Source organism: Coturnix japonica, chromosome Z (genome assembly GCF_001577835.2).
Source record: "Coturnix japonica isolate 7356 chromosome Z, Coturnix japonica 2.1, whole genome shotgun sequence".
In the NCBI taxonomy this organism is placed as follows: domain Eukaryota; kingdom Metazoa; phylum Chordata; class Aves; order Galliformes; family Phasianidae; genus Coturnix; species Coturnix japonica.
In genome coordinates this window covers 64479783-64493222 of record NC_029547.1, presented here as the reverse complement: position 1 = coordinate 64493222, position 13440 = coordinate 64479783, and the positions used below count along the sequence as shown (strand labels likewise).

At 37.3% G+C, this 13440-nt stretch overlaps 1 protein-coding gene across 8 annotated transcripts in view; it reads right to left on the bottom strand.

Annotated features, from left to right (window-relative positions):
• Positions 1 to 13440, bottom strand: part of BDP1 (B double prime 1, subunit of RNA polymerase III transcription initiation factor IIIB) — a 44070-nt gene that overhangs the window by 16980 nt on the left and 13650 nt on the right. For 6 of the 8 annotated variants that reach the window (XM_015849967.2, XM_015849971.2, XM_015849969.2 and 3 more), the window contains exons 10-25: positions 13066 to 13350; positions 12553 to 12730; positions 12095 to 12254; positions 11168 to 11244; positions 10360 to 10504; positions 9925 to 10001; positions 9249 to 9405; positions 8777 to 8859; positions 7540 to 7771; positions 6985 to 7088; positions 6412 to 6622; positions 5760 to 5956; positions 4759 to 4975; positions 4122 to 4237; positions 1840 to 2047; positions 457 to 668 (exon numbers count right to left, since the gene is read on the bottom strand). In XM_015849967.2, the coding sequence (XP_015705453.1) occupies positions 457 to 668; positions 1840 to 2047; positions 4122 to 4237; positions 4759 to 4975; positions 5760 to 5956; positions 6412 to 6622; positions 6985 to 7088; positions 7540 to 7771; positions 8777 to 8859; positions 9249 to 9405; positions 9925 to 10001; positions 10360 to 10504; positions 11168 to 11244; positions 12095 to 12254; positions 12553 to 12730; positions 13066 to 13350 (2659 nt within the window). The remainder of the gene's footprint in view (positions 1 to 456; positions 669 to 1839; positions 2048 to 4121; positions 4238 to 4758; positions 4976 to 5759; positions 5957 to 6411; positions 6623 to 6984; positions 7089 to 7539; positions 7772 to 8776; positions 8860 to 9248; positions 9406 to 9924; positions 10002 to 10359; positions 10505 to 11167; positions 11245 to 12094; positions 12255 to 12552; positions 12731 to 13065; positions 13351 to 13440) is intronic. The other 2 variants (XM_015849970.2, XM_015849973.2) reach the window with 2 other exon arrangements.

Sequence of the window (13440 nt, the reverse complement as noted above, 5' to 3'; positions counted from 1 at the left end):
TCCTCAAAGAGATGGTTGCAATTGCTCTAAGCAAGAAAAATTATTCCAAATTTCACCCTTAAAAGAGCTTGCATTGTCAACTGATAGAAAGATGAAACCAAGTACAGAGGACACTTCCAGTACAGTTTGTTTAGATAAATCTCATAATCCCACTGTCCCCATTATGCGTATTTTTAAAGCTCTCCTTTTAAAATCTGGAACTTTTACTGAGGCCACAGTGGACTCCGGGGTAGGGTGTTGAGAGTGCTGGCTGTTCATTTTATGAAGCTGCAAACAGAGTAAAGGGTACAGGGATTTCTGCATGCCCCTCGTATGGTTCAGGTGGAAGTCATTAGTGCTACCATCCTGCATGTGCTTTCTTTCTATCACACACACACTTCAGAACTATGGCTGGTTATTAATGTCTAAGAACAGAAACAATCAGTTGAACATACAAACCATAATCAGCTGTTTTACCTTGTTTGATCATCTGACTTTTTTTGCTGAGGTGCAGAAAGCTGAGACTCTTCTTGTTCCACTTGACTCTTATTCTCTAATGATATCTCTGGAGACTGTAAACTATTATTCTGCCTGATTCTTTTACAGGACGGCTTCTCAGAGTCTGTAAAATCATGTTTTCTTGTAGACTCTGTGAAGGAAGCTGCTTCTTCTGTGTTACTGGAGTTTTGCTGGAGAGAAGAGACAACTGCTATCATTGAACATGTTCAGTTGTAATCTGGTAACACAGTTCATTTTGTTGCTCTTTTTTTCTTTTTATTTCAGATTTTTAAAAAGTGTCGTGAGATAGTATTAAATATGATGCCTGACTTTCCCACTGATGGCGAATAACACACCAACTCCACACAGCTCATCAGGAGTAACCCTTCAGGAAGTGGAAAGACAAATCATTTTCTGTTTTCAATCCTTGTTACTTAGCTGTTCATTCTAGAGTAAAACATGAAGGATGGATTTTTTTCCTGCCATGGGAGTCAGCTAAAAAGAACAAACTACCCCAGTTTACAGAACAGAGCTTAAATGTTATTCAGACACACAGAAAATCACAAGACAAAACATAAGGAATATCATACTTACCAAAGTTATATCACAGAATCATATTACGACTTAGGTTGGAAAGGACCTTAAAGATCATCTAGTTACAACTCCCTTGCCATGGGCAAGGTTGCCAACCACTAGATGAGGCTGCCCAGGGTCCTATGCAACCTGGATTTGAACACCTACAGGGACAGAGCATCCACAACTTCTCTGGGCACTCAATCTTACTGTCAAGGTCATTGATATAAATGCTGAAAAGCACTGGTGCTAAGATGGAACCTAGAGGCAAACCACTCCTGACCAGCCTCCACCTGGATACAAGGCCATTGCCCACAGCACTCTCACTGCTACCGTCCAACCAATTTCTTATCTACTGAATAGTCCACCCTTCAAATCCATATCTTTCCAATTTAGAGATAAGAATGTGATGTGGGACCATATCAAAGACCTTTATTTTTTTTTTTTCCTTCAGGAATTGTAGGTTCAAGGAGCCTCAAATTTTGCTTGTGTACATTATTTACTGTCATACTGGCTTGGTTTGGAAGGGATCTGAAGGATCATCATGGTTCAGTCCTCCTGCCACAGGCAGGGTAATACAGATTTCTGCACATAAACTGCAAAACTTTAGTCAACACTTTAATATTTCCTAAGTGTTTAGATTCATCATTTCCAATTGTGAAGCACAAAAAATGAGAGTATCACCTTATCATATTTACATACTGGATTTTCATGTCATCTATGAGTTCTAGAAAGCTAGACAAAAGAACTGAGGTACAAAGAGGCTCAAAACACATGATCAGCACTTACCACTGTTTTTTCTAACAAATGCTCTTCAGTATTTCTAGTCTCAGCATCATCTTCATCTCTTCTGTTTCTGTCTTCTTCAGAATGACCCCTTTTTCTGTGAGCTCTTGCTAGGTTTGGCTTTGGGTTCCTGAGGGACACCCTTGCTTGCTGTGAAGGTTTTGTATCACACTGATTACTCTCTTCTCCAGAACTTAATTTTATGTTGGACCTAGAAAAAATATTTTTCAACTTTTACTTTCCATGCACTGCAAAATACATTCCACAACGTTGTCTTATTATCAAACATATGGTTATAAATGAATTCAAGCGTTCTGCATATTTATTTGTTTATTTTGTTTAGCAAAACAGAGTTAAAAGAGTTAAAAAAAAAACCATAAATAAATAAATAAATAAATAAATAAATAATACATGATTTGCTTTTCTGCAGTAATGGACCATTTAGTTTACTTTTGGAAAAACATTAAGATTTTAGGAAGAGATAAAAGATTCAGCCACAATGGGTCCCCGGATTAATTAACCATAGGAACACTATCTTCATTAATTCCAGTATTGGAGGTACTACTGCTTTTAAACAAGATAAAATTCTCATCTCTCCTTTAATTACATTCAGATTAGTGAATAGAAAGCTGAAGCTTTCAAACAAAGCAATAAGGAGGATCAAGGAAACTATAGGCTGCTGTGCCTTATCTTAATCCCGAGGTGTGTGATGCAATGATAAGTTCTGTAAACCACTTCCAGAACCAGGAAAGACAAGAAGCTTAACCAACCTGATAAACCTTCTGTTATAAATAATTGACTTGGTGGGCAAAGAGAGAGAGAGCAGCAGAAAAAATCTACTTTGACTCCAGCAAGGCCTCTAGCACTATCTCCCCTAACTCCTTCATAAAGATGCTGATAAATTATGGGCTGTATGAGCAGACAATAAGGTGGACTGAAAACTGACTGGACAGGTGGGCCCTGAAAGCAGTGATCAGTGTCATAAAAGCTAGTTATGAGGCTAGTAACTGAGAGCTACTGGCTTCAGGGGTCAATACTGTCTTCAGTCCTCCTTACCGTCTCATAAATGATCAGGATGATGCAGAAGAGCCTACCCTCAGCTATCAGACCGATTTGCTAGATGCTCATGCTGCCATCCAGAGGGACCTGAACAGGATGCAGTACCCAGCTGTCCATCTTACAGCCTGCCTGGGCTGCACTGAGTGAACAGGTATTGTCTTAGGCTGCATATGTCACTCTGAAAGTAGTGCTTCCCATTTACTTCCCAGGAAACTACAACTGCTACAAAGAGCACAATAACACTACTCAAGGGGGCAAATTCTAACCTACAAATCAATATTTCTCAGCACAGTCAGCACCATTAGTCACACATTTTCACCAGTGATGAAGAACCACCTGCATGCCATGCTCATAAAAAACTGCACAAACAGAGGAGCTGCTGTTACTGCTGCAGACACACACCACCACTGCCCCACTGCGCTCACATCCACTGCGTGGCCTCCATAAACTTTCACTAAGTGTTAACAAATGTCAACAGCTGCAGTTTTATTCCACATGAAGAAATCATATTCCACCCTTTTGCCTCATCTGTGCTTCCACATCAGACACCATCCTGTCAGACTGTCCCACTGCTGCCATCTGTTGCACAGCAACAACATGGAATGGAACACTGGTGGGAAGGTTCAAGCTCTATTGCTGCACCACTGACATGCGTCTGCAACATCATGGCCCAACATCACAGAACAGGAAGGATTACTGTCGGAGCATCCCTCATACCATATATGATACATTTCACATATTTAAGAAGGAAAAAAAAAATAAAAAATTTAATATTTTAATGTTTTACTCCAACAAAAAAATAGAACAAAGAACCAGTGGGATACTGGACCTTCTTTATTCTGAAACCAATGCACTGATTCCTGGTTCAGTGGCAGTGGCTGCAATTCTTAGTGAGTTCTCCAGGTGTTCAGCACAGATTTTGGATGTAATATCTCAGAACTATCACAGCTCGGAGCCAACAACTCAAAAACCTAATGCTGTAGACAAACAGTATATCGCTATTTAAAACAAATGAAAAACTGTGAACCAAAAATAACCCAAAAGTAGTTCACCTTAACTAAAAAGTGTGCACCAAAAAATAAGGGATGGAGCTGCCTATGGCTCTGAAAACAAAGAATCAGAGAAATACAAATACAAGGAACAGAAGAATTTATACCTTCAAAGACCTGTTTTTATGTACCAAAGGAAAACTTATCATACATGATTTTGCTGAACTCTGTCCTTACCTGCTTTGTTCACCCAATAGGTTTTCAGAAATACAGGGCACCTGAGGTACCTCTTCCTGTGCCTGTTCCTCATTGCTCAATACATTTCCTTCATGCAATTCAGCTTCATTTTTACCCTTTGAATTGCAATAAAACAGAAGTATTATCCACTTCAACAGCAAGAAAAAAGGAGAGTCAAGCAAGGTTATAAAACAGAAGTTCATTTATAAACACACAAAGACTTTAACTCTTACAGAAAAACAGACTACCCTATGTCTTCTCTTGATACTTCCTGGATTCTTCAACACAGACTTCAATCAACCATGCAGGACAGAAAAAATGAGCTAAATGCCTATCTTTATGGATTGCAATATAAAACAAGTTACTTAAAATGTACATAATCCTTCATCTGTCATGCAATCCAATCAAAACTAGATCCTTATTTTTGAGAAGACATTAAGACTATAAGTAGTAGACTCCACTAATTTCATATCTGCAGTATCTCAACATTTCAGAGTTTGTGGGATTTCTTTCATAGCAGATGGTGTCTCTGCTTCAGGGAATGAAAATTAAATATTCTAATATAACTGCCCAAGATAGAAAATATAACTTGGAATCATATTTTTGAAGGCAAAGTAGCTATTCTTAGTATACTTACGATGGCTGACACTTGATGAGCAGACTCAGTTTGATGCACCTCCAACTCATCTGCTTCAGATTTTTTATCTTCATTATTTTCTGGTGTTTGTAATTCTTTCCTTCTAACACCTCTTCCCAAGTTGGGCTTGTACTTCTGGAATCCACCCCTCACTAACTGGACAGGTTGAAGAGGTGTTTGTTTACTTTCACCCTGAGCTGTGATTTTTCTATCGATGCTAAGACAACCAGAAACAAACAAACAATATCAAATTCAATACAAAAGCACGTCATCAAAAAGCACAGGTTCATTTTTTATAAAACACAGCTTACTTTTTGAAAGACATTACACAAATGCAAAGTTCTGCTGCATGTTAAATTATGCACACAAATCTTTTTTTTTTTCAGCAAATGCGTATAGGCATTCATCAACTAACTACTTCCACAACAGAAATAATTCTTAATGACTCCTGAATGCCAGGTGATTTTAACCACCCTAACATCTACTGGAAAAGTGACAAAGCAAGCTACAAGCAATCGAGGAGACTATTGCAGTTTACTGAGGATAACCTCTTAGTTCATGTGGTAGGACAGTCCAAACAGAAGATGCAGTGGTTAAGTGTTAGTGGAATTCATGATCTTAGCTGAGCAGTACAGTAAGGACCCAGAGCTATGGGTGTCCCATACCTAGAGGTAGGTGTTCAAGGCCAGTTTGGTTAGCAGATCTGAACAACCTGATATAATGGGAGGTATCCCTGTCTATGGCAGGACAGTTGAAATGAGGTAGTCTTTAAGATCCCTTACAGCACAAACTGTTCTCTCAATCTAAAGTAAACATTCATTATTTTGATGCTTCGCATAGCAGTAACTAGTGCTTTAATACGACTAGTGTTAAATCTACATGTAGTAACATTAAGTATTTTTATTAGACTTTCTTAGCCAATTAGAAAACCATCAGCAGAACGGTTTCCTTTTAAAATGCCTTCCTTGTTAGTCAAGGTATAACTGCAGCTAGACCCTTACCCAGCATTAGTACTTGAGGTCTCATTTGGGTTATCTACAGGTAGACAAGCCTCCACTTTGCCACACTCTGATCCAGAAAGTGTGTCTGGGGACTTAAAACTTGAACTTTCAGAAACATCCTTTGGGCCAACTGACTCTGCCTTTCCTAAGGATTCCAGTGATTGCAGGACTTCACAGTTTTCACAGTTTTCTGCTTTCTGAAAAATAGGAAAAAAAATATGAGCAAGAACAAGTCATGGTACTAAATCCAAAAAGGAGACAGTTTTATGTCCACAAAGCTCAGTACTAATCACTCCTCAAAGCACTTCCCATCCAAAAAGACTGTCTCCTTTTAGTTGCTCCCTAATAATTCCAAAGGCTTTCCAAGAAAAATCTGTATTACTTTCTTTAACTAAACACCTTGAAATGCAGATTCCTTCTTCGTTATGTGTTTTCAGTACTTTTATTTCTTCACTGTCATTTCATGAAGTTCACCTCAGGTTAGAAACAACTGGAAGTACAAGAGTTCCCACACAGAAGATCATAGCTTTTGAAAAATAAATTGTTTCTAAAAAGATAGATTAATCTTTTCTTTAAATCATCAAGTGTTTATATCAGTTTCACAAACTCATAAGCTGGAATCCAACTAATGAAAAAATAAGAAAAGCCTTACATCTGTATCTGGAGGGATGCAAGATTCATCACTACTCTGCATCAAACTTTCTTTCTTGTTGGCATCCTCCTGTGATACACCTTTATTTACATTCATCTCTTCCTTTCTACTTGTTGTTCTGAAATTTGGCTTTGGCCTATGGAATCGACTCCTCAGTAACCGAACTGATGAAGTAACAGTTTTGTCTTCTTGGATCTCAGGACCAGACTCCCTAAAAACCAAACAGGCAGTTGATGGCATGGGACAACATGAATTCTTCAAATCACATTTCACATGCTTGTATTTAATTTTCAGCAGTAGCTACAACAAGAGCAAAGTACGGGATGTCGTGAAAAAGATCAACTAAGATCACATCGAACATCAAGAACCTGTTGTCATGGTTGTTTGATGTGATCTTAGCTAATAATTTCTAGAACTACAAAAGAGATCTACAGTATTTTTAAAATTCTTATTCATTAACTATTTTCTTTACCAAAAGGACAACTTATCACAGATATGTCCAACCTGTGGCCAGTGGGCCATGTGTGGCTTGGCCCAGCTGAGCCCATCTCTCCACTTAAAAAATAATCTTACCCTGTACTGAAATCTGAAGCATCTTTCAAGACATCTGAAGACGCTTTTTCATTTTCAACAGCTTTTAGTTTCTGCGGACTTTCCTTGGGAGCATCAGCCGTATCCTAAAAAAAATATAAGTTCCACTCTAGTAAGAAAAAGATTTTTGGCCAATCTCTTTTTTGGAATGAAAGGAAGAAAAAATAATTAAAAAAAACTCAAAAATTAAGTTCTTTCTTTTTGTTCAGCAGCTAAAATCCCTGAATACTTTAAAGATAAAAATGTGTTATTTTTCTGCATACATTCCATCTTAAATGGTCTTTTTTTTCAGAATTATCATTTCTGTTCAGCACTTCTCTCTTCAAATCCGGTATCACCAATAACAACAAAAACATCAGTGAAATATAATCTGTCTCCACAGAAAGCAGAATCTAATTACAAGCACTAGAAAATTCTATGACAATTCAGTTTAACTGGAAGGAATAAGATACACAAATACTATGCTTGCAGATTAAGTGGTAAATCTTTACCACTGCCCAGCAGAAATACATCTATGCAGCTGCTTGAGAAGCTTACATTTTTGTGGCATGAATCATTGCCTTCATTCACATGGTGTAACACATGTCCTTCTGCTTCTCCACCTTCAGCTTTCTCCTCTTCAGGATCTTTTTCATGTCCATGGTCTTTTCTCCATGCAACAGTTCTTTCTAGATTTGGTTTTGGTTTCTGCACTCGGCCTCTTTTTAAAGGTGCTGGTTTCAGCACACTCTCTTTGCTGCCTTCTTGTGAACCAGCCATGTCATTAGACCTGGAAAAAGACATAATACATCTTGTGTACTTATGGTTCTTAAATTGGAAGGCTCTTAAGGAAAACATGTTTTCCTTTTTAAGCACTAAATAACATACACTTCCATAAAGCAGAGTTATGCATTGCTAAGTCCATGGAGACAGTAGAAGTGCTTGAGAAGTAAAAATTTATGCTTGCACTGTTTTCCTTCTCCAATGGAAATGGGATACTATGCTTTGGATCTTTCTCTGACTCACAAAGGCACTTCTCAAATTCATATCTTGTTTAGAAGCAGAACAACCTAATTTAACAAAGGCTATGAAAGTTATCAGAAACTTTATAAGAATATAAAAATAGCTTAATAATCTTACTGGCATACAAATATCAGATGTATCTACAATGAACACATTCTTCTATGCTTTTACACCTAGAGCCACGTTAAACAGCAAGAAAGATAATAACAGAACTAAATGCTGAAGTGTTTTTATGTCTGATCAAACCTTATACAGTCATCCTTCACCTTTAAAAGGACTAAGTAAAAAGACAATGTGGTTTTTTTTATTAACTCTCCTGTAAAACACATTTCTCCTGTCACACCACATCTGTCAGTTCTCCACTTGAATAGAAATACAGGAAACACTTATTAATTAAAATATACATTAAACCACCCATACTGGAATGTTTTTTCTTTTCCTTATCATACTCAAATGCTTAACTACACTATAAGAACAAACAATCATGTGGATCGATGCATTTAAAAGCACTGCTTTAAATCTAAAAACAACTAATTTATTTCATGCATTTAATAAGTAAGTACACAAACAAACAAATAAATAAATGTTACTCTTCTCTGAATTTCTATCTCATAGCAAAAATTGCCTAAGAAACTTCTGTTTTAAGAATTGCAAGACTGTGAAGATGCTGGTATTCTGTGATCCTGTGTAACTAACACTATGTAACATGACAAGATGTGAGGGTGGCTAGGATAAAGAAGTATCCTTTATTTTTTTCCCCCCCCATACTTACTGAGACACCATCTCCAAGACTTTATCATCTTTTTCCACAGCTTCTCCACTGTTAACATCAAACTTATTGCTTTGGTCAGTACTCTGAGTAGAAATAGAATATTAAGACATTAACACTTTTGTATTTATCAACTGCAACATTACCTAATAGACCAGGTAACTATCCATGACAAGATACAAAACAGATGCTTATGACAGATGTAATCACTTATGCAATATGCATCACATGCCAAGAAAGGTGCTGTAAAGCCTATTTCAAAAAACCAATGTTGTGTTTGCTGCATGGCATGAGAGAGTATTAACATCTACCATTTGTGCAATGAGCTGTCACCCAAGCTGAGATCTCTACACCATGTTACAGTCACTGACAGCTAAGTAAGTGCTTATTCCTGGTCACGCTCAGGAAACAGAGAATGTTGCATCCAACAGTTTCACAATTGACATGTTATTTCTAGTTCTCACACCATCAGTACCTTTTCAGTTTCTTCCTTAGACTCTGGATGGGACATTTTATCATTTTCTGTGTTGTTTTCATGCTCTTTCCTTCCAGATGCCCTTGTAAGATTAGGCTTAAACCTCTGTCGATTTCCTCTAATTCTTGGTACTGCAAGCACAGTTTTCTCAGGCTCCCTGCACAAAGGGTTCATAATAATGACATTTACTCCATAATATTCAAGCCTAATATCCAATGCCTCACACAGCTTTCTTCTTTGGAAATCTTTGGAAAGTTTTGCATACACTTTAGCAAGTTACTTCATGTAAGTATCAAACATTGCTTAGTCTTAAGATTGTGGAAAATCCATTTATCTCTGTGTTGAAAATATTAAGTAATCACACTGGGAGCATGCCATTGCTGCTTTTCCAAGCAGCAGAAACAGCTGGCAGATGGGGTGGGGGCAAAGCCACTGTTATCACTTTCCCCTCCCCCCAGATTCCAAGCATAGCCTATTCTCTATAGAAGTAGTACTTCCCAGTTTCCCATATAACACCCACAACATCTACTGCAGAACCATTACTGGAATCATCCATGAAAATTCCAGTCAAATCTAAGATCCATATTAATTATTAGTGTTTTGGTTTTTCTAACAGCACTATGCATAACAAATTAACAATTACAATCAGTTAGTGAAAAGTAATCTCAATATTTACTCAGATTTAGTATCCAAATCCATGCTTTCTGCTTCTGCGATTGTACTTCTGTTTCTTCCACTGTCTTCCTCAGAGCACTGGAATTAATGCAAATGTTGCAGTTTAACTCCAGTGGGCAGCTAAGCACAATACAGTTGTCCACCACCGCAGTCAGATCCTCTGCAATGGCAGCCTTAACAAACTCACACCCTTCCAGCATTTGATTGTTCAGCACAACACTATACAGTATGGGATAACCAGTAACTTAGGAGTTATCTGTTCCCTATCTTGACAAAAGCAAGCACAGCATGAAATATAACTCAAGGATGAGCATACAGATACCTCAGAGGCAGTTCTCCCAACACTACATACTAGACAGTAACTTGTACAGAGAATAAGCATTGACCAAAATTGATGCGAGTACCTAGCACATTAAGAAAAATTTTTCCTCCTGACCTTTTCAGTAGTGTTCACAAGTTTTGGAGAGGGAGTCTCAGCTTCCATTTTCTCATGGTTTACTGCTTCTTTCCTACCAGATAACTTCATTATATTGGGTTTAGGTTTCTGCAAGCGCCTCCTCTCTGCTGGCTTTTCAGTTTTCCTTGGGACATAAGAAGAGGTAGTTCATATTACTATTAGAGAGAAACAGACACTGATGCATTAGTTTCACAAAGTTAACGTCAAATGTCCCAGTAGTTTTGTGTTTTTGTTGCACTCTTTTTAAAATAAAAAATACTAAAAACTAAATTGTTACTTATATACATTAACTACATCATATATTTTTGAAGACTACTCTCAGAGTAACACCTCATGTTTTATTGTGTTGGCCCACGATGCCAGAAGCAGATGGTGGTGGTATGGCTGTAGGGGCTGAACCTTCTGGAGACACCCAGTGGATGTGAGCACAGTGTGGTGGTGGATGGATGGTGTTTTTCAGCAGTGGTGACAGCGGGTCACCTTTGCAAGTGCAGATTTCTACAAGCATGGCAAGCAGGCTCTAGTTCATGGCTTCTGAAAATGTACAGCTAATGGTGGTAGCTATGTTGAAAAATAGTGCTTTGTAGCTGAGAATTTGCTACGTCAAATGGTGTTATTGTTCTCATTTTATCCTCAGCAATCAAAACTTCCATCAAAAATACTTTCTTATATATTAAATAGTCAGAATTATCTACCATCTAGTCCAGCCTATACAGGTGAAATGGAAATACAGACAAATGAAGGTTTAGCTCAAGTAACCCACAAGATAAAGAATACCTCTACTTACGTTATTTGAGACTGAGAATCACTTTCTGATGCATTCTGCTTTTCCTCTGGTTTATGTAAACCATGTGCGTCTACATTCTAAGTAAGATTAAAAGAGTATTTTAGAAACTAAGTGATAAGCACACAAGAACTCTGATATAACGTAAGAACAGGCAGAAACAAGAAGAAAATCAGTTTGTTTTCTTAGCAGAATGAAGCTGATAAGGACCTTTGGGCAGTAACACTTAGAATTAGTCTCCAGGTCTAGTTTTTAAACCAGTTTCCTACAGAACCCTGATGGTAACTCTGAAAATGAGAAAAAAAATGCGACAACAGCAAACTAATCACTATTACAATAAAAGTTTCCACAGAACTTATCTGTGTATGAAGTCTGTGAAAAAAAGTTACATGAAATCTCAGTAAGTTTCTAAACTGCCATGCTTGATTAGAACATACAAAGACAACTCAATCTTGTCTCTGTTTCTTATATGTTTCCTGGAATACCTCAAACCAGCCAAGACCATCAAACAAAAGTTTAGACAGGTTTCTCTTCTGAGGCATCATAAACAACCCTATGCTTATCCTGCTCAGACTCCAACATTCTGCTAGTAAGCATGGAGCAGCAAAAACTGACACCAAGGCAACATGTCAAGTTTTACTACTGGTACTGCATTGCCTCAGTTTTGAATAAATAACCTGTTTGGCTTTATAAATTGCCTGTGAGATAAGGCTGTATAACAGCCCATAAAAACTAATGAAAAATGGTAATAGTTAGATTCTGGAAGTCAGGCTTCTTGCCTTTTTTGTACCTTATGACAAAGCAAAACCAGAAGAAACCATAAACAAAGAAAAAACAGCTTTGATCTGCAGAAATACTATCATTATTAAAGAGGAAGATTTAAATAAATCAGAAAAGCACAAAAATAAAAAATTAAAAAAATAAACATACCGTTGTTTCTCTAGCTTCTTCAAGCTGACTTTCTTTGCTTCTAGTTCTTGAAACTGGACACTCTGAAAGCTGAATTTCTTGTGATGTATCACCTGTGACATCTAGGCTCCCCTCTTTGGTAGGTTCCATTACTAGTTTTACATCATTGCTATCTTGAGAGCTGAAATCAATAAAAGTACACAAAAAACATAAATACTGTATTTTAATTAAAAGCTACTGTTGTTTACAGTCAGATCAAGCTGCATATATAAAATTTAGATTTATAGTAGTAAGCAATTTTGCCTTTAAATGATTACGTTTAACACAATCTGACAAACCCAAGACAAACCTTAAATACTAAAAACCTACCCATTTTCTGCCACTTCACCTGATGGCAAAAACAAATAAATGAAACTAATGTTAAAAGTTTTAATCACTTTTTTTGTTGTTATTCTTAAGCATTCCATTGCAAACATTACCTGCCTAAATTGACATCACTTTCTCTCTCTGTTACATCATCCATCGATCTAAAGGACACTGATCTCTCCTCCTCTATAGCAGGCAGATCATCTTGTTCTTCTTCAGTAACGCTGCCCAGTTCTTCCCTGCAGACAGTATGATCAGCAGCGTCGGGTTCATTGACCATTTTTTTTCCTGCTAATAAATAAGAATGAAATCAATCTGGACGTCCTGCACATCAACTTAGAATTCCAGCTTTTGCATCCTAGCTACAATGAAGTAAGTGTTAATTTAGGAGGAAAAAAAACATCCCAGCAGAACATGACCTCTAGATATTACATTTTAAGGGAACTGTTTTCAGCTACAACAAAATATATCCAGTGATAGGACAAAAGTTGACTTTGAAGGGCACCAATCCACAGCCTTTCAAGGCACATCAGTGATATGAAACCAAAGCTCAGTTTTCATTTCTAAGCTCGCAGTATATTTACATAAATTTTATATTTGAACAAGTAAACATTTTTGCCTCTTACTTTTCTTAGATGATTTTCCTTCCTCAGCAGTTTTTGAAGGGACAGCCAACTCTTCCGGATGATTTTCCACTTCCTGTTCAAGATCATCTTTTTTCTTCCTTTTTCTTTTTTTATTTACTAACGCTGCCTCTAGTGAAACTTGTTCTTCTGCCTCTTCCGAAACACCCAGCGATTCCTTATTCTCCTTCTCAGCTGTCACAGTATCTGCTTCTGTTTCTGTGTCAGAAATTCTTGCTTCCTGAAGATCATCTTGATTATCAGTGGTTTCTGTGTTGGCAGCTTTTGCTATTGACACAATACGTCCAGTTACTACTGTGACAGAGTATTAAGAGTAATAATTTGAAAGATATTTCCACTAGCAATATCTTTCAAATC